The sequence below is a fragment of the Oncorhynchus tshawytscha genome, linkage group LG12 (assembly GCF_018296145.1).
Source record: "Oncorhynchus tshawytscha isolate Ot180627B linkage group LG12, Otsh_v2.0, whole genome shotgun sequence".
Lineage (NCBI taxonomy): Eukaryota > Metazoa > Chordata > Actinopteri > Salmoniformes > Salmonidae > Oncorhynchus > Oncorhynchus tshawytscha.
The window spans coordinates 37041601-37065102 of record NC_056440.1 but is presented as its reverse complement, the minus strand read 5'-3'; the positions used below and the strand labels follow the sequence as shown (position 1 = coordinate 37065102).

General features: G+C 46.4%; 1 protein-coding gene across 2 annotated transcripts in view; it reads left to right on the top strand.

Moving 5' to 3' along the window:
- Window positions 1-23502, top strand: part of LOC112263102 (neurogenic locus notch homolog protein 1-like) — a 50128-nt gene that overhangs the window by 7064 nt on the left and 19562 nt on the right. For both annotated transcript variants that reach the window (XM_042294883.1, XM_042294882.1), the window contains exons 3-9: window positions 11788-12050; window positions 12285-12623; window positions 21002-21124; window positions 21431-21664; window positions 21937-22092; window positions 22673-22858; window positions 23140-23253. In XM_042294883.1, coding sequence (XP_042150817.1) covers window positions 11788-12050; window positions 12285-12623; window positions 21002-21124; window positions 21431-21664; window positions 21937-22092; window positions 22673-22858; window positions 23140-23253 — 1415 coding nt within the window. The remainder of the gene's footprint in view (window positions 1-11787; window positions 12051-12284; window positions 12624-21001; window positions 21125-21430; window positions 21665-21936; window positions 22093-22672; window positions 22859-23139; window positions 23254-23502) is intronic.

Here is a 23502-nt window from a genome sequence, read left to right as displayed (position 1 = left end):
ACACCAGCCTAAACTTGAGAGTTGATAGGCTTGAAGTCATAAACAGCACAATGCTTGAAGCATTGCAAAGAGCTGCTGGCAAAACGCACGAAAGTGCTGTTTGAATGAATGCTTACGAGCCTGCTGGTGCCTACCATCGCTCAGTCAGACTGCTCTATCAAATCATAGACTTAATTAGAACATAATAACACACAGAAATACGAGCCTTAGGTCATTAATATGGTCGAATCCGGAAACTATCATCTCGAAAACAAAACGTTTATTCTTTCAGTGAAATACGGAACCGTTCTATATTTTATCTAACGGGTGGCATCCCTAAGTCTAAATATTCATGTTACATTGCACAACCTTCAATGTTATGTCATAATTACGTACAATTCTGGCAAATTAGTTCGAGTTCGAACGAGCCAGGCGGCCCAAACTGTTGCATATACCCTGACTCTGCTTGCAATGAACGCAAGAGAAGTGACACAATTTCACCTGGTTAATATTGCCTGCTAACCTGGATTTCTTTTAGCTAAATATGCAGGTTTAAAAATATATACTTATGTATTGATTTTAAGAAAGGCATTCATGTTTATGGTTAGGTACACGTTGGAGCAACGACAGTCCTCTTTCGCGAATGCGCACCGCGTCGATTATATGCAACCATGTGTAGTTAACTAGTGATTATGATTGATTGATTGATTTGTTTTTTTATAAGATACGTTTAATGCTAACTAGCAACTTACCTTGGCTTCTTACTGCCTTCGCGTAATAGGCAAATTGGCCCTAATTAATCGGCCATTCCGATTAATCGGTCGACCTCTAGTGGAAACTGAGCTGCACTTCCTAACCTCCTACCAAGTGTATGACCATATTAGAGACACATATTTACTTTAGATTACACAGACCCACAAAATATTCTAGAACACATCCAATTTTGATAAACTCCCATATCTATTGGGTGAAATAACACAGTGTGCCATCACAGCAGCAAGATTTGTGACCTGTTGCAACAAGAAAAGGGCAACCAGTGAAGAACAAACAACACTGTAAATACAGCCCATATTTATGTTGATTTTCCCTTTTGTACTTGAAGTATTTGCACATTGTTACAGCACTGTATATAGCCATATTAAGACATTTGAAATGTCTCTATTCCTTTGGAACTTTTGTGAGTGTAATGTTTTCAGTTTAGTTTTGGATTGTTTATTTCACTTTTGTTTAATATCTATTTAACTTGCTTTGGCAATGTAAAAATATGTTTCCCTTGCCGATAAATCCCTTTAGATTGAGAGAGAGAGAGAGAGAGAGAGAGAGAGAGAGAGAGCAGGTTGGTGAGGTCTGGTGGCGTCGGTCTGTGTGGCAGCCTGTCTGAATAATATAGGCTACGTTATATGTTTTCATGGTCTCCATGAAATTCCTTCCCTGAGCATACAGGAAGTGTATTTCCACGGCCATGTTCCCATTCCTGACAGGATCACGGCCTTCCTTCACCTCAATTAAAACAATACCGCTCTGAAGTCAAGACAAGTGGTAGTCCCAGGTACAGTGCCATCCAATGCTTCAGTTTTATTTCCACTGAACAAAAATATAAACACAACATGTGAAGTGTTGGTCCCATGTTTCATGAGCTGAAATAAAAACAAGCTTAACAAGAGTATTTCTCTGGAACTTTTGTGCACATACACAACTCTGTTAGTGAGCATTTCTCATTTGCCAAGATCATCCATCTACCTGACAGTTGTGGCATATCAAGAAGCTGATTGACCAACATGATCATTACACAGGTGTGGGACAACATTCTACAGGCCACAATGAACAGCCTGATCAACTCTATGTGAAGGACATGTGTCGCGTTGCATGAAGCAAATGGGGGTCACAACAGATACTGACTGGTTTTCTGATCCACGCCCCTACCTTTTTTTAAAGGTATCTGTGACCAACAGATGCATATCAGTATTCCCAGTCATGTGAAATCCATAGATTAGGGCCTAATTCATTTATTTCAATTGACAGATTTTCTTATATGAACTGTAACTCAGTAAAATCGTTGAAATGGTTGCATGTTGCGGTTATATTTTTGTCCAGTGTAGTACTGTAGGTTGCCTACTTTACATTCCAAGCCATGAATACTGAGGTCCTCCCTCATATCTGGACTGGTGAATGAGAGCTACTGGGATCAGGGCAGGCCAGGGTAGTTTATCTGAAGGAGGCCTCTCATCTAGTAAGCTGACATGACAGTAACAGAAAGCAGTGCAGTGTAGGGCCAATAAGAACCCAAGAGAGAGAGATATGATCCACACTCTAGGATGGCTAGAATCAAGGGGCTTAGCTTCAGATCCTCAGCCAGGGAGATGAGAGATGCACTGTCTGGAGAGGGCTTCACATACTGTGCCTCAGTCGGCAGGAAAACAGAAGAGCCTCCTCAAAATATCTGTATTTATTTGGACCGGCAATTGATACAGTGAGTCACGTGACCTCTTGTGCTTCAGAGGAGGGCTTAGTCCCCCACTGGAGAAGGGAGATTTGGAAGTGATGTGGTATGGATGAGACTGAGCCAGGGTATTTTGAGCAATATTGCTGTCTGTCTGTCACTCATCAACCTGTCCTGTACTCAGGTTGTGTCCAAAATGGGGCCCTATTCCCTATGTAGTGCATACATTTTGCCTGATGAGAAGTCTTTGATGTGATGATGCATGCTGAGTTGAGGCCTCAGTATTTGGGGAGTCACACCTTAGCATAGATGTCCCCTGTGCTGCCTGTCTGCGAGCCTGCTTGCCTGGAGAAATAAGTCTTCTGCAGTAACAGCCAGTCTCCCCTCCTTCAGAAAGACATAAATAGCCCAGTTAGCACCTGAGACGAAGGTTTCCATGACAGGTTCTAATCTGCAGGCACTGTATTCAAAGAGCTGGAACTGATATAACCTTGGATAATCATTCTCTCAAGTGTTTGTCCAGGCTTTAACAAATTCCCCTTTGGATAGCTAGCTAGATGGCTACGTGTGTGTTAAAACTCTCTGACTGAAGTGAAATAAGGCCCATTCATTCCCTGGCATGTGTGGTGTGGTAGTGACCGGTAGTCGGTAGTCCGGCTGGCCATTTGATTCATTGTTCAGCAGTCTTATGGCTTGGGGGTAGAAGCTGTTAAGGAGCCTTTTGGTCCTAGACTTGGCGCTACGATACCGCTTGCCGTGCAGTCACAGAGAGAGTGAGGGTGACAGTGAGAGTGACAGTCTGGAGTCTTTGACAGTTTTTTGGGCCTTCCTTTGACACCGTTTACTATAGAGGTCCTGGATGGCAGGAAGCTTGGCCCCAGTGGTGTACTGGGCCGCACACACTACTCTCTGTAGCGCCTTATGGTCAGATGCCGAGCAGTTTCTATACCAGGCGGTGATGCAACCGGTCAGAATGCTTTTGATGGGGGCAGCTGTAGAACTTTTTGGGGATCAGGGGATCCATGCAAAATCTTTTCAGTCTCCTAAGGGGGAAAAGGTGTTGTCGTGCCCTCTTCACAACTGTCTTGGTGTGTTTGGACCATGATAGTTCGTTGGTGATGTGGACACCACAAGAACTTGAAACTCATGAATGAAAGCCAGCCCTTGTCCTGGCCAGTGATGCTTCAATGCAACCTCTGTTTGCTACGAGGCAGATGAATCCCTGCATTTTAGTCCACCACTCCGCCCCCCCCCCACTCCCATCCTTTCATTCAGACGCAGGAAACAGCCTCGAAGGACCGGGGGAAGAAAAGGTGCTGTATTGTATGTGATCATATCATCACACAGGGCCCTGGGCTTTCATGGGCCGCCGGGCCCGGGTCGGCTTCCCTTTGGCACAAACCTCAGTGGAGCAAAGGGGGGGCTGAACTGAGCCGCTGACTGTTCTGTTCTGACGGATTGAAGCGACTTGACGTTGGGGAACTTCAACGCTGTGGATTAGAGATATTTGAGTCTGAGGGGTGACACGTATCAAAGAAAAATCACATACATTTTGATCACCGGCTAATATGACCGACAGCGAGGCCATCTGTGTGTGTGCAGCGAGGCCATCTGCGTGTGTGCAGCGAGGCCATCTGTGTGTGTGCAGCGAGGCCATCTGTGTGTGTGCAGCGAGGCCATCTGTGTGTGTGCAGCGAGGCCATCTGTGTGTGTGCAGCGAGGCCATCTGTGTGTGTGCAGCGAGGCCATCTGTGTGTGTGCAGCGAGGCCATCTGCGTGTGTGCAGCGAGGCCATCTGTGTGTGTGCAGCGAGGCCATCTGTGTGTGTGCAGCGAGGCCATCTGTGTGTGTGCAGCGAGGCCATCTGTGTGTGTGCAGCGAGGCAGGAGAGAAAACAACAATAGAGGAGCATTTCCTCATTTGATGAATTTGTGCCCGACCACCTGTCTGTCTGTGGATCATAACTGAACAACTAAAAGGGGCTTGCATTACCCACAAGGCAGCACACTCCATAATACCCATGATTACTTGTGGTTTTCGCATTCAACTCCAAACAGAAGGCTGCATCACAGCGGCAGGTGTTCTATGAACTTTCACACACACACAAATACACACAGGATACTCCTCACAAAGACAACACAAAACATAAGTTAATGGCTTTCTTCTGGATGGAGTGATAAGGAGGTCCTTTAAAAAACGTTTTTAAATTGGTCTGAAATGAGGTCTAAACTAAAGCCAATATCATCTGTTTGAATCACCTGAACTTCATAAAATGTTCTCATAGGTAGACCTCAACCAAACACAACACTGAGCTCTGTACAGTAACTACTCCGTCAGGGTCTGCTTCCGTGTCACACACCTTCAGCCACATTTAATCACTTAAGAGGTTCCCAGTCTCGTAAAGCAGCAGGCTAGGCAGTAGCAACACCACCACCAGTCATTAGGAGAAGGCAGCTTGAGTCAGAAATCCCCCAGGCAGCCTCCTTCCCTGTCCCTGTTCCTGTCTCGCCATATCTCCCCTGCACCTCCTATCTCCCTTCTGCCTCTGCCTGCATCCCCTGCCTCTCCTCCTGCCCCTTGTTCTGTGTTGTGTCCCTGGGGGAGCGGTTCCTTTCCCATGGGCTCTGTCAGTAATAGGGCCAAATAAACAGGTCTCTAATGAACACTACCAGATGTGGGCTGGGAAGCTACGATTAGAGAGAGAGAGGGGGGCTGAGGCACAGCACCACAGCCCCGGGGGAGTGCTTTCAGACAGATCAGACCAGACTAAAAGATACTTAGCAGAGACACAGACACCAAACAGCCAGGAAATGAGAGTGGAGAAACACAAGGCAGGGGGAAAAAAGTGTTCCTAGAAGAGTTTGACTCCAGGCTGGAGGCAGTTTAGAGAGAGGTGGTAGGAGGCATGTGAAAGAGAGATGGACTGTGAAAAAAACAAAAACTGAATTCGCTCCAGGCCCAAAATGGTCAGGTTTGTCACTTTCTCCATTCTGTGTTGAGGTTCAATTCTCAAAATGTTCATGGTGTCGTGGTGAACGTTTCATTGGAACAGTCAAGTGTTCTTTTTGTCTTATAGCGCAGACAGACCAACCTAAACATCCCCCGTCTGCAGTTAATCATCTGCTGAGTTTTGCGATTCAACATTCCCTGAATCGTCAGGAAATGAGTAGAAAATGAGGGCTGATGTTCAGTGGTCAGATGCGATAGGACGGCCACTGTGCTAATTGCAGTTAGTCAGCACTGTGTGTTTGACCCTTTTAGAGAAACTACACTACAATACTGTTGGTTAAATGGTGAACATAGGTAGGCTGCATGGCTGTCGTAGGCTGGTATTGAAGAGTGGAGCCTGTACGTCTCTGTGCGTGTGTGTGTGTGTGTGTCTATATATGCGTGTGTGTGTTCATGTGTACGCCTGCGTGCCGGTGTGTCTTCAAAGCACAGTGCCTTTCTGTGCATGGTGACCTCCGAGAGTGACAGATGGCAGATTGGCCCAACAGTGGAGAAACCCCCCAGAGTGGTGTCTGCTCCCGAGGTCAGGTGTCATGACAACATCTGCTCTCCGCCTGGGCTGATCCTCAGCCGCCCGCTGCACACTGCAGCACAGACGCACACAAACACACACATGAGCACACACACACAGACCCTTTGCCACGGGCTACTGGTGGCCAGGAAGAAAAGCAATCTCAGCAGGACAGTGGAGGCTACTGGGGCAGGCAGGGAGGGACGACAGTCACAGGATAACAACAACAGTATCAGCCTGATTACAGAGGTTCCTCTGTTATACAACATCACTCCGGGCCTGCTGCACACCTGATATTTGAACAGCTTCTGATTCTTCTCCTCTTTTCAGCTGTTCTTTATTGAACTTTTCTAGCAGATAGTTTACCTGCTGCCAAGATTAGCGTTCTCTGGATGACGTGTCCAGGAGTCTGTTGTAGCAGCTGCCTTTCACTGTTTGTTTTGAACGGTTCAATTTACAATAGTAGTTGGTGTCTTTTTGTTTTTCCCTTTTATAGTCTGTGTGAGCCATTTAAGACGGTTAGCCGTGTGTGTCCTGTAAAACGGATTTTGTGCTGACGGCCTATTCGTCGACCTCTCGCCAAGTTAAAGAGCAAACGGTTAGCATTCTTGGCTAGCGCGTGCTGAGGTTGACTCTGTTCAAACGCCAGGGCCAGAGTGTGTTTGAGCAGCGGGGCCACGTGGACCGAGGCAGAGGAGTGGGTGCTTTATGTATTTGTCTTTGAGGCCCCAGTGTGAGACATTGGGCTGTTTGTGATGAACAGGCAGGTCTGGGCCTGGTTTAAAAAGCTGGTGTGAGTTTTTGCATAGCCCTGTAAAGTGAGGCTGCCAAGAGCCTCCATTGAGGACTGTGGTTCAGGGATAGGGACAGGAGAGGGGGGGTTTAGAGTAAACACCAACATTCCTTCCAAACCAGCAACCTCCTCTGTTCACTGGCTTCCCACTAACTCTCCATCCCACCCCCTCCTCCAAAACCAGTTCAATTTCCTTGCTTTCAGACAGCTTTTGTTTGTCTCTCTCTGCATCGTTTAAGTATGCTTGGGTTGACCAGTGAAAAGTAACACCCAGGCCCAGACTTTGAGGTTTTTGGAGCCATGGCCCAGTCAAGAGAGAGTTATAAATCCTAATATGGTAGCTTACAAAAGCAGACAACCCTATGGACGCCATGAAAAGAGAGAGCGGGGGAAAACAATTACCGGGAACTAGAGCGAAAGAAGGTATATTGAGGAGGGGGGAGTAAAAGGACGGTCAGCCGTACGAAGGCTCCATAAGGAGGAAGTGAAAAGAAGACCGAATTAAGGACCAAAAAGAGAGAGAGAGAGAGGCCAGGGATGAGCCCGATGGGGAGAGAGAGAGAGGCCAGGGATGAGTCTGATGGAGAGAGAGAGAGGCCAGGGATGAGTCTGATGGAGAGAGAGAGAGGCCAGGGATGAGCCCGATGGAGAGGGAGAGGCCAGGGATGAGCCCGATGGAGAGAGAGAGGCCAGGGATGAGCCCGATGGAGAGAGAGAGGCCAGGGATGAGCCCAATGGAGAGAGAGAGAGAGAGAGGCCAGGGATGAGCCCGATGGAGAGAGAGGCCAGGGATGAGCCCGATGGAAAGAGAGAGAGAAGCCAGGGATGAGCCCGATGGAGAGAGAGAGAGGCCAGGGATGAGCCCGATGGAGAGAGAGGCCAGGGATGAGCCCGATGGAGGGAGAGAGAGAGAGAGAGAGGCCAGGGATGAGCCTGATGGAGAGAGAGAGAGAGAGGCCAGGGATGAGCCTGATGGAGAGAGAGAGAGAGCCAGGGATGAGCCCGATGGAAAGAGAGAGAGAGGCCAGGGATGAGCCCGATGGAAAGAGAGAGAGAGGCCAGGGATGAGCCCGATGGAGAGAGAGAGAGAGGCCAGGGATGAGTCTGATGGAGAGAGAGAGGCCAGGGATGAGCCCGATGGAGAGAGAGAGAGGCCAGGGATGAGTCTGATGGAGAGAGAGAGAGGCCAGGGATGAGTCCAATGGAGAGAGAGAGAGAGAGGCCAGGGATGAGTCTGATGGAGAGAGAGAGAGGCCAGGGATGAGCCCGATGGAGAGAGAGAGAGGCCAGGGATGAGCCCGATGGAGAGAGAGAGAGGCCAGGGATGAGTCTGATGGAGAGAGAGAGGCCAGGGATGAGCCCGATGGAGAGAGAGATAGAGAGGCCAGGGATGAGCCTGATGGAGAGAGAGAGAGAGAGGCCAGGGATGAGCCTGATGGAGAGAGAGAGAGAGAGGCCAGGGATGAGCCCGATGGAGAGAGAGAGAGAGGCCAGGGATGAGCCCGATGGAGAGAGAGATAGAGAGGCCAGGGATGAGCCTGATGGAGAGAGAGAGAGAGAGGCCAGGGATGAGCCTGATGGAGAGAGAGAGAGAGAGGCCAGGGATGAGCCCGATGGAGAGAGAGGAAAAACTTGTTTGTGGACAGAGAAGGAACAGAGAGGAGAAGGTTTACCAGCTGAATGCACACTCTCAGCTTGGAGGCTCCCGGCCTGGCCTGCCTGTGGTTAGATCTGAATGGGTAGGAGAAACAATGGAGCCACTCATCCTACCCCCTCCACTGCTGAAGGCCAGGCAGCAGCTGCCGTCCCCTCATTTACATGCGCACCTGCTCCGACGCTGCAGCCTTTTGGGAACGATGGCTCAGAGTGTGACGCATGCCCCGCCTCACGACCCCAGCACCAGGCTCCCGCTATGTCTGCTCTGTGTCCCTCTCTGGGAGACCTGGGTTGGCTTATAGACCCCCACTATTTCAGAACTGCATTGCTATGAATGCTAGCTGGCAGAATGCTTCTACATCTCTGTCATAATTAAAAAAGATAGCGAATTATCTGAACAATTGAAGGGCTTGTAGTGAAACTCTGGAGAACAAGGATGAACTGAGCATGTGTTCTTCTCACCACAGGAAAATACATTTGATCATGTTTAGATTTAGAATAGTCCTCAAATAGCATATGGCAATGTTGGGATTTTGGTAGATGGCCTTTTCTCCTCCTTCGCACTCTATATCTCTCTAGAATAAAACATCCTGACAAGCATGCTCCCTGTAACCCAAGATGGATGATTCTCTAGTATTTCCCAGTGATTGGAAACCAGAGGTAGCCTAGCCTAGCATTAAAGCAGCGTGACATGCCATCAGGCCCTTCATGTTTGTGTAGCTAGTGCCCAGCCTAGCATGTGATGTTTTCTTTCCCTGGCCACCCTAATCCCGTGAGAGAGAGACCCTGTCTAAACACACGTCTGTCCCCACAGGGGGCCTCTGCTTGGCCCCGGGCCCCCAGCCCTGCTCACACAACCAACGGCCCCCTGGGAATGTTTGGGGAGGTGATTTAGTTAGCCCCCTTAGGGCCAATAGTAATAGACCTATAGACAACTATGTGATAGTATTTTGGAGTGACAGAACTTTTAACGGTATTTAAAGGTTGCTGAGACATTGTTACATTATGGAATCCCCCAGAATGAGACACAGTAGCTATAATCAACAACTATTAACGATGTAAATGAATACAATACTAGTTGCAACTGGAGAACGAAAACAACATCAGCCTCCAATGGAAAGGAATCAGCTTTTTGGGGGCTCTGTATTGTCTTTCATGTGAATTTCCTTCATTTTTCGGCTTCAGACCAATCCCGACTTCTCACTGAAAACGTTGTTTTTTTGTGTTAAATGTTTCTTTATGTTTTGCCCTGGGGGAATTGACAATGAATTAGCGAACGTTTCACTAGGAGGATAACTGATACCAACAGTGTCTGTGTGGCTCTAGAGTTTGCTATCTCTCTATATCCCTTGTCTCTGGCTGTCAGAGAGCGAGAGAGAGAAAGACTCTATACAGTAGAAGAATACAGGGCATTGAGGTGGAGGAACACTGCTTTGAACTCTCCATAATGTTAGCTCTGAGTTCAAAGACGGGCATAGACACGGCCTTGTCCTTTGAATGAATGAGCGCTGGGAAAAAAAGGAGTGGAGTGGAGCATATTTCTTGCTAAGAGCTGTTGATGTGGGCCATGGGGCTACCTTTGTCAAAAATGAGACCGGATTATGTACAAGAATTCAGTCAGCTCATCAGAGTTCAGCTCAATGTTGTCGTGTAGTGTTGATGAATGGAGTCAGTCTATCCACAATGACCAACAACCCTCACCATCCAAACATGTGGAAAATAGTACAGAACCCCCCTGGATGACAAATGGGAGCATTTGGTAGCAGTGAGGTCCTAGATAGAGTGGTGGGTTATCTCTTTCCACGGACCCTGACCACCTCTCTCTCTCTCTCTGTGTGTGTGTGTGTGTGTGTGTGTGTGTGTGTGTGTGTGTGTGTGTGTGTGTGTGTGTGTGTGTGTGTGTGTGTGTGTGTGTGGCTCTTTGTTGGGAGTTGACCTTGTGTTGCCTCGGGGACTCTCCAAGCCCTGTCATTGTAATAGTAAATGTGCGAATCCATCCCCGCCGACCCCCGCTCTCTTCCTCTCTCTTCCGCTCTCTTCCTCTCTCTTCCGCTCTCTTCCTCTCTCTTCCTCTCTCTTCCTCTCTCTTCCTCTCTCTTCCTCTCTCTTCCTCTCTCTTCCGCTCTCTTCCTCTCTCTTCCGCTCTCTTCCTCTCTCTTCCTCTCTCTTCCTCTCTCTTCCGCTCTCTTCCTCTCTTCCTCTCTTCTCTCTCTTCCGCTCTCTTCCTCTCTCTTCCTCTCTCTTCCTCTCTCTTCCTCTCTCTCTTCCCGCTCTCTTCCGCTCTCTTCCGCTCTCTTCCTCTCTCTTCCTCTCTCTTTCTCTCTCTTCCGCTCTCTTCCTCTCTCTTCCTCTCTCTTCCTCTCTCTTCCTCTCTCTTCCTCTCTCTTCCTCTCTCTTCCTCTCTCTTTCTCTCGTTCCCTCTCAATTCAATTTCGATTCGAAGGGGCTTCATTGGCGTAGGAAACGTATGTTTACATTCCCAAAGCAAGTTAAATGGATAAGAAACAAAAGTGAAATTAACAATCAGAAAGGAACAGTAAACATTACACTCACAAAAGTCTGAAAAGAATAGACATTTCAAGTGTTATATTATGGTTATGTACAGTGTTGTAACCAGTGTGCAAATAGTACAAAAGGGGAAATAAATAAACATAAATATGGGTTGTGTTTACAATGGTGTTTGTTCTTCACTGGTTGCCTGTTTTCTTGTGGCAACAGGTCACAAATCTTGCTGCTGTGATGGCACACTGTGGAATTTCACATCTCTCATTATCTCTGGGAACCGTTTGCTGGGGGCCACTTTATGACTCTAAGAGGACCTGTGAGAAACATCACAGGGGTGGATGATGCCCCCTGTCCCACCCCCTTGCCCCCCATATCCTGCAGTCAGGGTTTTATGGCCTAAAACATGCTGTCTGAAAGGACAACAGTGACAAGGAAAATGTGCTGTTTGGCTGCATAGTTTCTCATGGCTGTGTTGCCGTGTAGTAAAAACAGTGGGCAGGACAGAGAGAACATCCTGGCTGAGCCCTCAGAGCGTCTTTCACTGAGAGCAGGGACTAGTTAGTTACCTAGTTAGTGTCAGGCTGAGCTTGTTTCCCAGGCTGCTGAAGGTCTATATTGATGAGCACACAATAGGAACATCTCAGTGGCTTCCTCTCCTTGTTTGCACTGACCTCTGAAAACATCAGAGGTGAAAGTAAGAAAGTGGATGACAACTAGTAGGTGTTTGCTTTCACTCTTGCTGTGTTCCCATATTAACTTAAAAAACAAACACATCTAGTGCAGTGGCTTTTGTTGCCAGTCCCGACCTGTTGAATACAACTTTTCCTTAACCCTTAGTGCTTATTATTATCTTTCTGACTCAACCCGCCTCTCTCTCTCTCTCTCTCTTTCCAGATGTCGGGATGGATACGTGGGGAACAGGTGTCAGCATCAGGACCCCTGCACCTACTCTTCATGTAAAAATGGCGGCTCGTGTCGCATGGTGCCCCGTGGGAATTCAGTGGAATTCACGTGTTTCTGCCGGCCAGGCTTCACGGACCGCCTATGTCTGACGCCCATCGACAACGCCTGCCTCAGTTTACCCTGCCGGAACGGTGGCACTTGCGACCTTGTCAACCTCAAAGAGTACAAGTGTAGATGTCCTCCTGGCTGGTCTGGTAAACACGGTCATATTTACTACTCACACTATAGTCAGAATACTGGAGGGAAAAGCTGCACAGTCTAGTAGTAATAAATAACATTACTAACCGGTCTTATGTTCTTTCAAATATTCAAACTGACCATGGTTACAACTAATTGTAGCACATGAAAAGAAACAAGGTGCTGCTACGTATGTAAATAAAGATCAAAATCCTGATTTCATTTACAAGATGTGTGTCTGTCTCTTTCAGGTAAGCAGTGCCAGCAGGCAGACCCCTGTGCCTCTAACCCCTGTGCCAACGGCGGGCAGTGCACCCCCTTCGAGTCCCACTACATCTGCTCCTGCACCCCCTTCTTCTACGGCCAGACCTGCAAGCAGGACGTCAATGAGTGTGCCCAAAACCCCTCACCCTGCAAGAATGGAGGCGTGTGTGTGAACGAGGTAGGCACCTACCGCTGCCAGTGTCCCCAGGAGTATACGGGCAAGCACTGCGATACCCGCTACCTACCGTGCAACCCCTCCCCCTGCCACAACGGGGCCACCTGCGTCCAGAAGGGAGACACCACCTACGAATGCTCCTGTGTGCCAGGTACTGCTCTGTTAATGTTGTCCCATCTGATCCCCTATGGGCCCAAGCCTACATTTACTTCAGAAAGTATTTATACCCCTTTTCAAAATGTTATTTTACAGCCTGAATTTAATTAAATTATGGATTAAATTGAGATTTTTGGTCACTGTCAAAGTGGATTTACGTTGAATTAAAAATGAAAAGCTGACGTTTTTTTGAGTCAATAAGTATTCAATCCCTTTGTTATGGCAAGCCTAAATACGTTCAAGTCACATAATAAGTTGTATGGACTCACTCTGTGTGCAATAATAGTATTTAACATGATTTTTGAATGGCTACCCCACACATACATAGATTGAACCACAAAGACCAGGGAGGTTTTCCAATGCCTCACAAAGAAGGGCACTTATTGGTAGATGGGTACAAATAAAAAAACAGACATTGAATATCACTTTGAGCATGGTGAAGTTATTAATTACACTTTGGATGGTGTATCAATATACCCAGTCACTACAAAGATGAAGTTGTCCCTCCTAACACAGTTGCCGGAGAGGAAGGAAACCTCCTAGGGATTTCACCAATGGTGACTTCAAAACAGTTACAGTTTGAAGACTGTGATAGGAGAAAACTAAGGATGGATTGACAACATTGTAGTTACTCCACAGTACTAACCTAAATGACAGAGTTAAAAGAAGGAAGCCTGTACAGAATCAAAAATATTCCAAAACAAGCACCCTGTTTGCAACAAGGCACTAAAGTAATGCTGCAAAACATGTGGCAATACAATGTACTTTATGTCCTGAATACAGTGTTATGTTTGGGGCAAATACAATACAACACATTACTGAGTACCACTCTTCATATCAGCAAGCATAGTGGTGGCTGCATCATATTATGAGTTTGCTTGTAATCGTTAAGGACTGGGGAGTTTTTCAGGATAAAAAAGAAACGGAATGGAACTAAGTACAGGCAAAATCTGAGAGGAAAACCTGGTTGTCTGCTTTCCACCAGATCCTGGGAGATGAATTCACCTTTCAGCAGGACAATAACCTAAAACACAAGACCAAATCTACACTGGAGTTGCTTACCAAGAAGACAGTGAATGTTCCTGAGTGGCCGAGTTACAGTTTTGACTTAAATTGACTTCAAAATTCAAAAGGCACTCGCACATCTGAGCTATCTTTGTTGCAGGTGCATGGTAACAGTTAAATAAGATGAGAAAAAAGAAGAAACCCACACGCTGCTCTTGCTAGTATCACTGTTCTTTAATTAGCTTTACGTATCGACCTCAAGGCCTTCGTCAGAGCTTGAGGAAGGCCTTGAGGCCGATACGTAAAGATAATTAAAGAACAGTCATAGTAGCAAGAGCAGCGTGTGGGTTTCTTCTTTTTTCTCGACTTAAATCTACTTGAAAATCTATGGCAAAGACCTGAAACTAGTTGTCTAGCGATGATCAACAACCAATTTGACAGATGATCAACAACAGCTTGAGGATGATGAAAAGAATAATGGGCAAATGTTGCACAATCCAGATGTGGAAAGACTTACCCAGAAAGACTCACAGCTGTAATCGCTGCCTAAGGTGCTTCTACAAAGTATTGACTCAGGGGTGTGAATACTTGTGCAAATGAGATATTTCTGTATTTAATTGTCAACATGTTTTCACATAGTCATGATGGGGTATTGTGTGTAGATGGGTGAGAAAACACATATATTTAATACATTTTGAATTCAGGTTGTAACACAACAACATTTGGAATAAGTCAAGGATACTTTCTGAAGGCACCTGTACATTAAGTTTTAGTCATTAAGCTGAAGATTGTGTCCAGAATGATTAACCATCAGGCCATGTGTGATATTTTATATTTTAAGTTAGGATTTGACCCAGGATGAACTTTCAAGTTGTAGAATCCATTTCCACTTAGGGGCTGCTTAAGTGTTTTGTCCACCAGTCTATCCTCTTAAGTCAAACATCTAAAACAGCTGGGAAATGAACTTGCGGTATTGTTGTCTAGTGGCTGGTCAGGATGACTTGTGGAGGAAGCTGTGCGTAGTGGCTCCACAGTGCTCTGTGTGTGTGTGTGTGTGTGTGTGTGTGTGTGTGTGTGTGTGTGTGTGTGTGTGTGTGTGTGTGTGTGTGTGTGTGTGTGTGTGTGTGTGTGTGTGTGTGTGTGTGTGTGTGTGTGTGAGTGTGAGTGAGTGAGTGTGTGAGTGAGTGAGTGAGTGAGTGAGTGAGTGAGTGAGTGAGTGAGTGAGTGAGTGAGAGAGCTGTAGGGCGATATGGCCTAAAAATCATATCTTTATTTTCTTTTTAAACTTACCATCAATTCACGATATATGTTTTCTCTCAATAAGCTTTGTTGTACAATTAAAGGTCCAGTATTATTTTATCAAAATAGTTTAACCGTCTTTTTTGCTATAATCACCGATCTGGCTTTCATGTCTGTCTATGAAAATGCCCTTTTTGTTACAAATTTAACCAGAAGCTTAATGCACATTCACTAATAATGACCAACTTCTTATAATGGGTATTATAGAAGATGAACACAGGTCTCTCTCAAGTACAAGCCCACATGCTAGTGACTAGCCAGCTAATCTTTATATTTCAAGTTTAGCCAACTTGGATCTATTGGCAAAGGTAGAACAGTTGAATTGTTAGGAACACACCCTTCTGTCCATCTCCAGCTGTTTGAACAGCATGCTCGCCTGTCCACTTTGTTGCTGAAATCAAGTGGCCTACCTTATTTCTCAGAACAGGAATGGGTTGCAAATTCCTTATGTAATTGTGTTTTAGGCTTATTGCACATTTATAAAACACAGACTAGACAGCTAGTGTAACCGTCCTTGGCTAAAATACTGTTAGCGGTATGTGGTACCGCAATGCCACACGCAATAAACTGAGGATCCATTTTCCAGAATCAACGTTCATTGATTATCCTGTTTTAGTAGTGTCTGCTCTGCGCGCAATTTCAAGAGTTGAAACACAAAAAGGTGTCGTTAGAAGGGTTAACGTCTCCTTTATGACAGTAAAATCATGTCTCGATGTGTTTCGGTCCATATGTCCCATTCTGTTGAACCAAACCTCAAATGCAAATAGCGAGTTGAACCTGCTTGCCAGAGAGGAAGAAGGGATCATCTTTGTTGTGTAGAGTGGCAGGCGTAGGGGCTTGGTGTGCGTGTGTAAATAGGAAGGCGCACACAACCTACAGTGATTGCACACGGTACAGAAGGAGCGAAGAGGACAAGACCAAAAAGACAACAGGAGAGCAAGTGGACATAAACACCCATAAAACATATTTTGTTGCGATACAGGCATTCGGAATATCGCGCAAAAAAAATATTCAAATTGATTTGTTATATCGCCCAGCCCTAGCGAGCTGTGTGTAGTGGCTCCACAGTGCATTATGTGTGTGTTGTGTGAACAGAGGGGAGCAGGATAGCATTGGGCCTTATCGTGAGGAAATGGCTGAATGATAACACCCTCAGAACAGAGCCTGCTAGTCCTGTAGACAGGGTTACCGCGACTGGGCGTCCTCTCCCTACTCCCCACAGGTCACCACTTCCACCCTGCCCTGCTCCTAAGCCAGGCTGAGCTAGACTTCCACTGAGCTCCCAGTAAGCACCACGGCACTTTCCTTGTGCCTCTAACACTGTTTTGGCCGTGAAACATGGCTCTCACCGAAACGCCACTGCCAAAGAGAAATAATTGTGAATCAAGAGAAGTACTAGAATTGTCAACAATCCAATGTTGCTCAGATTCTACCTACGTGAAATTGGCAGCATAACCTCCTAAATGTCCCTCTTCTTTTCTTATGGAGCCAGGGTGCCAGACAATACTGTGGTGGTGTGTTGTGTAATGCCAGAGCACGATGGTTTGTGTTATATGAAGGGAAGCTGTGGTCTGGCTGGCTGTTTGTTCTGACTGACACAGACCAACGGAGGGCTGCCACCGCTGCCATTCATTCCCCTCTGAAAAAGGAGGCCGTTGACTGCTGCAACTGTAAAAGAGTTTCCCCTTGTTTTGAAAGGAACCAACCAGGCAATTTTGGCGGGGCTGTGTGAGAGAGGGATGCAAAGGGACAAATATACTCAGATATACAATACGCTTCCTTGATATCAAATCATTATTGTATTTGTCACATGCACCGAATACAACAGGTACCTTACCATGAAATACTTACTAACGAGCCCTTAACCAACAATGCAGTGTTTTTTTTTTAAGCTCGAAATTTTTTTAATTTTATGTTCGAAAAAAAACGAACTAAAGGAAAAATAATAATACAATATAATAGCAATAACGAGGCTATATACAAGGGGTACCGGTACCGAGTCAATGTGCAGGGGTACCGGTACCGAGTCAATGTGCAGGGGTATGGGTTAGTCGAGGTAATTGAGATACAGTGGCAAGAGAATGTATGTGAACCCTTTGGAATGACATGGATTTCTGCATAAATTGGTCATCACATTTGATCTGATCTTCATCTAGGTCACAACAACAGACAAACACAGTCTGCTTAAACTAATAACACACAGACAATTCTACATTTTCATATCTTTATTGACACAATGTGTAAACATTCACAGTGCAGAGTGGAAAAAGTATGTGAACCCTTGGATTTAATAACAGGTTGACCCTCCTTTGGCAGCAATAACCTCAACCAAATGTTTTCTGTAGTTGCGGATCAGACCTGCACAACGGTCAGGAGGAATTTTGGACCATTCCTCTTTACAAAACTGTTTCAGTTCAGCAATATTCTTGGGATGTCTGGTGTGAACTGCTCTCTTGAGATCATGCCACAGCATCCCAATCGGATTGAGGTCATGCCACAGCATCTCATTTGGATTGAGGTCATGCCACAGCATCTCATTCGGGTTGAGGTCAGGCCACAACATCTCATTTGGATTGAGGTCATGCCACAGCATCTCATTCGGATTGAGGTCAGGCCACAGCATCTCATTCGGATTGAGGTCAGGCCACAGCATCTCATTCGGATTGAGGTCATGCCACAGCATCTCATTCGGATTGAGGTCATGCCACAGCATCTCATTTGGATTGAGGTCATGCCACAGCATCCCAATCGGATTGAGGTCATGCCACAGCATCTCATTTGGATTGAGGTCATGCCACAGCATCTCATTCGGGTTGAGGTCAGGCCACAACATCTCATTTGGATTGAGGTCATGCCACAGCATCTCATTCGGATTGAGGTCATGCCACAGCATCTCATTCGGATTGAGGTCAGGCCACAGCATCTCATTCGGATTGAGGTCAGGCCACAGCATCTCATTCGGATTGAGGTCAGGCCACAGCATCTCATTCGGATTGAGGTCAGGCCACAGCATCTCATTTGGATTGAGGTCATGCCACAGCATCTCATTCATTGAGGTCAGGCCACAGCATCTCATTCGGATTGAGGTCAGGCCACAGCATCTCATTCGGGTTGAGGTCATGCCACAGCATCTCATTCGGGTTGAGGTCATGCCACAGCATCTCATTCGGATTGAGGTCAGGCCACAGCATCTCATTCGGATTGAGGTCAGGCCACAGCATCTCATTCGGGTTGAGGTCAGGCCACAGCACAGCATCTCATTCGGATTGAGGTCAGGCCACAGCATCTCATTCGGATTGAGGTCAGGCCACAGCATCTCATTCGGATTGAGGTCAGGCCACAGCATCTCATTCGGGTTGAGGTCAGGCCACAGCATCTCTTTTGGATTGAGGTCAGGCCACAGCATCTCATTCGGGTTGAGGTCAGGCCACAGCATCTCATTCGGGTTGAGGTCATGCCACAGCATCTCATTCGGGTTGAGGTCATGCCACAGCATCTCATTCGGGTTGAGGTCATGCCACAGCATCTCATTTGGATTGAGGTCATGCCACAGCATCTCATTCGGGTTGAGGTCAGGCCACAGCATCTCATTTGGATTGAGGTCATGCCACAGCATCTCATTCGGGTTGAGGTCAGGCCACAGCATCTCATTCGGGTTGAGGTCAGGCCACAGCATCTCATTCGGGTTGAGGTCAGGCCACAGCATCTCATTCGGGTTGAGGTCATGCCACAGCATCTCATTCGGGTTGAGGTCAGGCCACAGCATCTCATTCGGGTTGAGGTCAGGCCACTCCAGAAGGTGTATTTTCTTCTGTTGAAGCCATTCTGTTGTTGATTTACTTCTGTGTTTTGGGTCATTGTCCTGTTGCATCACCCAATTTCTGTTGAGCTTCAGTTGGCGGACAGACAGCCTAACATTCTCCTGCAAAATGTCTTGATAAACTTGGGAATTTATTTTTACGTTGATGATAGCAAGCTGTCCAGGCCCTGAGGCAGCAAAGCAGCCACAAACCATGAGGCTCCCTCCACCATAGTTTACAGTTGGGATGAGGTTTTGATGTTGGTGTGCTGTGCCTTTTTTTCTCCACACATAGTATTGTGAGTTCCTTCCAAACAACTCAACTGTAGTTTCATCTGTCTACAGAATATTTTGCCAGTAGCGCTGTGTAACATCCAGGTGCACTTTTGCAAACTTCAGATGTGCAGCAATATTTTTTTGGGACAGCAGTGGCTTCTTCCGTGGTTCCTCCCATGAACACCCGTCACGGTTTTCTTCTATCTCCTCCTAGCAAGGATCGGACCAAAATGCAGCGTGGTAATTTTGATACATGTTTAATAAAACGAATAAAGACGAACAATACAAAACAACAAACGTAACGTGAAAAAAACGAAACAGCCTATCTGGCGCAAACTAACACAGAGACAGGAACAATCACCCACGAAACACTCAAAGAATATGGCTGCCTAAATATGGCTCCCAATCAGAGACAACGATAAACACCTGCCTCTGATTGAGAACCACTTCAGGCAATCATAGACTTTCCTAGAAAACCCCACTATACCACAATCCCAATACCTGCTAAAACCCCAAGACAAAACACACCACATAATAAACCCATGTCACACCCTGGCCTGACCAAAATAATAAAGAAAACACAAAATACCTAGACCAGGGCGTGACATCACCATTCTGGTTTAGTGTTTTATGTCTTGTAGACTCGTCAACAGAGATGTTAGCATGTTCCAGAGATTTCTGTAAGTCTTCAGCTGACACTCTAGGATTCTTCTTAACCTCATTGAGCATTCTGCTCTGTGCTCTTGCAGTCATCTTTGCAGGACGGCCACTCCTAGGGAGAGTAGCAACAGTGCTGAACTTTCTCCATTTATAGACAGTTTGTCTTACCGTGGACTGATGAACATCAAAGCTTTTAGAGATACTTTTGTAACCCTTTCCAGCTTTATGCAAGTCAACCATTCTTAATCTTAAGTCTTCTGAGATCTCTTTTGGTCGAGGCATGGTTCACATCAGGCAATGCTTCTTGTGAATAGCAAACTCACATTTTGTGAGTGTTTTTTATGGGGCAGGGCAGCTCTAACCAACATCTCCAATCTCGTCTCATTGATTGAACTCCAGGTTAGCTGACTCCTGACTCCAATTAGGTTTTGGAGAAGCCATTAGCCTAGGGGTTCACATACTTTCCCCAACCTACACTGTGAATGTTTAAATTATGTATTCAATATACACATGAAAAATACAATAATTTGTGTGTCATTAGTTTAAGCACACTGTGTTTGTCTATTGTTGTGACTTAGATGAAGATCACATCAAATTTTATGACCAATTTATGCGGAAATCCAGGCAATTCCAAAGGAATGTGTGTGTGTGTGTGTGGAGTCAATATGCGTGTGTCCGTGTGTGTGTGTGTGTCCGTGTGTGTGTGTGTGTGTCTTTGTGTGTGTGTGTGTGGTAAGAGTCCAGTGAGTCTACATCGAGCAATAAATAAGAATAAAATAAGGGGGTCAATTTAAATAGTCCGGGTAGCCATTTGATTAACTGTTCAGCAGTCTTATGGCTTGGGGGGTATAAGCTGTTAAAGAACCCTTTGGTCCTAGACTTGGTGCTCCGGTACCGCTTGCCGTGCAGTAGCAGGGAGAACGGTCTATGACTTGGGTAGCTGGAGTATTTGACCATTTTTAGGGCTTTCCTGGCCCCAGTGATGTTCTGGGCTGCACATACTACCCTCTGTAGTGCCTTGCGGTCGGATGCCGAGCAGTTTCCGTACCGAGCGGTGATGCAATCAGTCAAGATGCTCTCAATGGTGCACCTATAGAACTTTTTGAGGATCTGAGGGCCCATGCCAAGTCTTTTCACCCTCATGAGAGGAGTTGTTGTGTCCTCTTCGTGACTGTGTTGGTGTGTTTGGACCATGATAGGTCCTTAGTGATGAGGACATCAAGGAACTTGAAGCCAAGGAAATGTAACATGACCCCTCCTGTTGAGATGGGACTTATTTAAAAACTACAGTGTGTAATAAGTGTGTACTTAACATAATGTCCTGTGCTCTCTAGGCTTCTCAGGTCAGAACTGTGACACCAACATTGATGACTGTCCAAGACACGAGTGTCAGAATGGAGGAACCTGTGTGGACGGAGTTAACACCTATAACTGCCAATGCAAACCTGAATTCACAGGTAACTATACAGACCCCCCTCCCTAATTTCTACACTCACGGTAGGAGTTTGTCATAAATACAGATCTAGGATCAGATTACTAACCCTCAATCCTAACCAAGACCATTGGGCTAATAAAAACATATCTGACCTTGCATCAGTGATTATGGTGTAACTTTTACCCTACTCCGATCTCTATAATGGAAGCCTCCTTTCTTTTGACTCTTATGATTAGTACTCATCTTTGTCTCTCTTTGACTCTTTTGACTTGTGTGTGTGCACTGTGGCTTGTTGATAAGTGCACTTACCCCATGTTCTCCCCTGTAGGCCAGTTCTGTACAGAGGACGTTGACGAGTGCCAACTGATGCCCAACGCGTGCCAGAACGGTGGAACGTGCCACAACATCTACGGTGCCTACCAGTGTGTGTGTGTCAACGGGTGGACGGGCGATGACTGTGGAGAGAATATTGACGACTGCGCCAATGCGGCCTGCTATCAGGGGGCCGTCTGCCACGACCGTGTGGCGTCCTTCTTTTGCGAGTGTCCCCATGGTCGCACAGGTGAGCCGATGGACTTTGGTCTTCTTCATTTCTCATAGATTTTCCATTTATCTGACCCTGAGCTTTGCACACTTGTATATCTACTACTTAATGCAAAATCTCTTGTGGTCACCAGTGATACTAAATAGGTAGCGTTTTCTCGTCCAGTGCCGACAGCACAGATACTTACTACATGGTTGAAAAGCAACAGCTACATAAATAACTTTTAACGGAGTAAATAACTGCAAGGACAAAACCAATCAGCGTCTCCTGTTGTTCTTGTGCCGTGCCAGGTCTGCTGTGTCATCTGGATGACGCCTGTATCAGTAACCCCTGTCAGAAAGGCTCCAACTGTGACACCAACCCCGTCAACGGCAAGGCCATCTGCACCTGTCCCCTGGGCTACTTTGGCGCCGCCTGTGACCAGGATGTCGACGAGTGCTCGCTGGGTAAGTAGACTCAGACCAGTGACGGGTGCTTTTCATAAACAGCTTCTATCTCAAGGCCATCAGACTGTTAAATAGCCATCAGTAACGCAGAGAGGCTGCTGCCTACACACAGACTCAAATCATTGGCCATGTTAATGCATGGATCTGTAGTCACTTTTAAAAAAATGCTACTTTAATAATGTTTACGTATATCTTACATCACTCATCTCATATGTATATACTGTATCTTATACCATCTATTTACATTTGTGTGTATTAGGTAGTTGTTGTGAAACTGTTAGATTACTTGTTAGATATTGATGAATGGTCGGAACTAGAAGCACAAGCATTTCGCTACACTCGCATTAACATCTGCTAGCCATGTGTAGGTGACCAATAAAATGTGATTTGATCTGAACACACATTAGATCACTACAGGAATAGGTTTGGTTAGTTTGAACTGGAAATGTGAATCGCTCAACACCAGAGAGGGCAGAGACACAGACAGGTAGCAACCACCACAGAGCAGCACGAAGGAGCACGCCCTGCAATGTGTTTGTTAAGGTACACTCCATGTCTCTCTCTCTCGCTCTGTGTCTAGGTGGTAACCCCTGTGAGCACGGAGGGAAGTGCCTGAACACCAAGGGATCGTTCCAGTGTAAGTGTCAGCCTGGCTTCTCTGGGGCTCGCTGTGAACACGACATCAACGAGTGCCTCTCCAACCCCTGCCAGAATGAAGCCACCTGCCTCGACCAGATAGGAGGCTTCCACTGCATCTGTATGCCAGGTAACACACACACACACACACACACACACACACACACACACACACACACACACACACACACACACACACACACACACACACACACACACACACACACACACACACACAGTTAATTACCAACATCAGTATAAGTTCTTCTTGCTAGCAAGTTTAAAGACACCATTTTAATCAAAAGGGTGACCACACTCTAAACATAATAGCTGTAAAGTCAGGAAATTTGGCAATGTTACTGTACACTTACTAACTAACCAGGCCTTGTTTCCCTTGCTAATTGGTTAAAGGCTACGAGGGACTGTTCTGCCAGATCAATACGGACGAGTGCGCCAACAACCCCTGCCTAAACAATGGGAAGTGTATCGACAAGATCAACACCTTCCACTGCCAGTGCCCCACAGGTGAGCCCCGGTGCATCGTAGCGGGAGGAGGGGGGTCGATCACCCCCCCTCCCCCGGACAGGACGGGCGCGGGAGGCAGACTCTAATCCTTGCCTCAGGCAGGCTTTACCAGGCCAGCTCCCGACGAGGAGGAAAATCCATGAGGAAGTTGACACTTTGAACAAGTTTTTACTCTCAACTCTGATGAGTGTGCAGTTCAACTTGGTTTGGATGTAGCTAGCTACAAGAACATTAATTGAGAACTAAGGA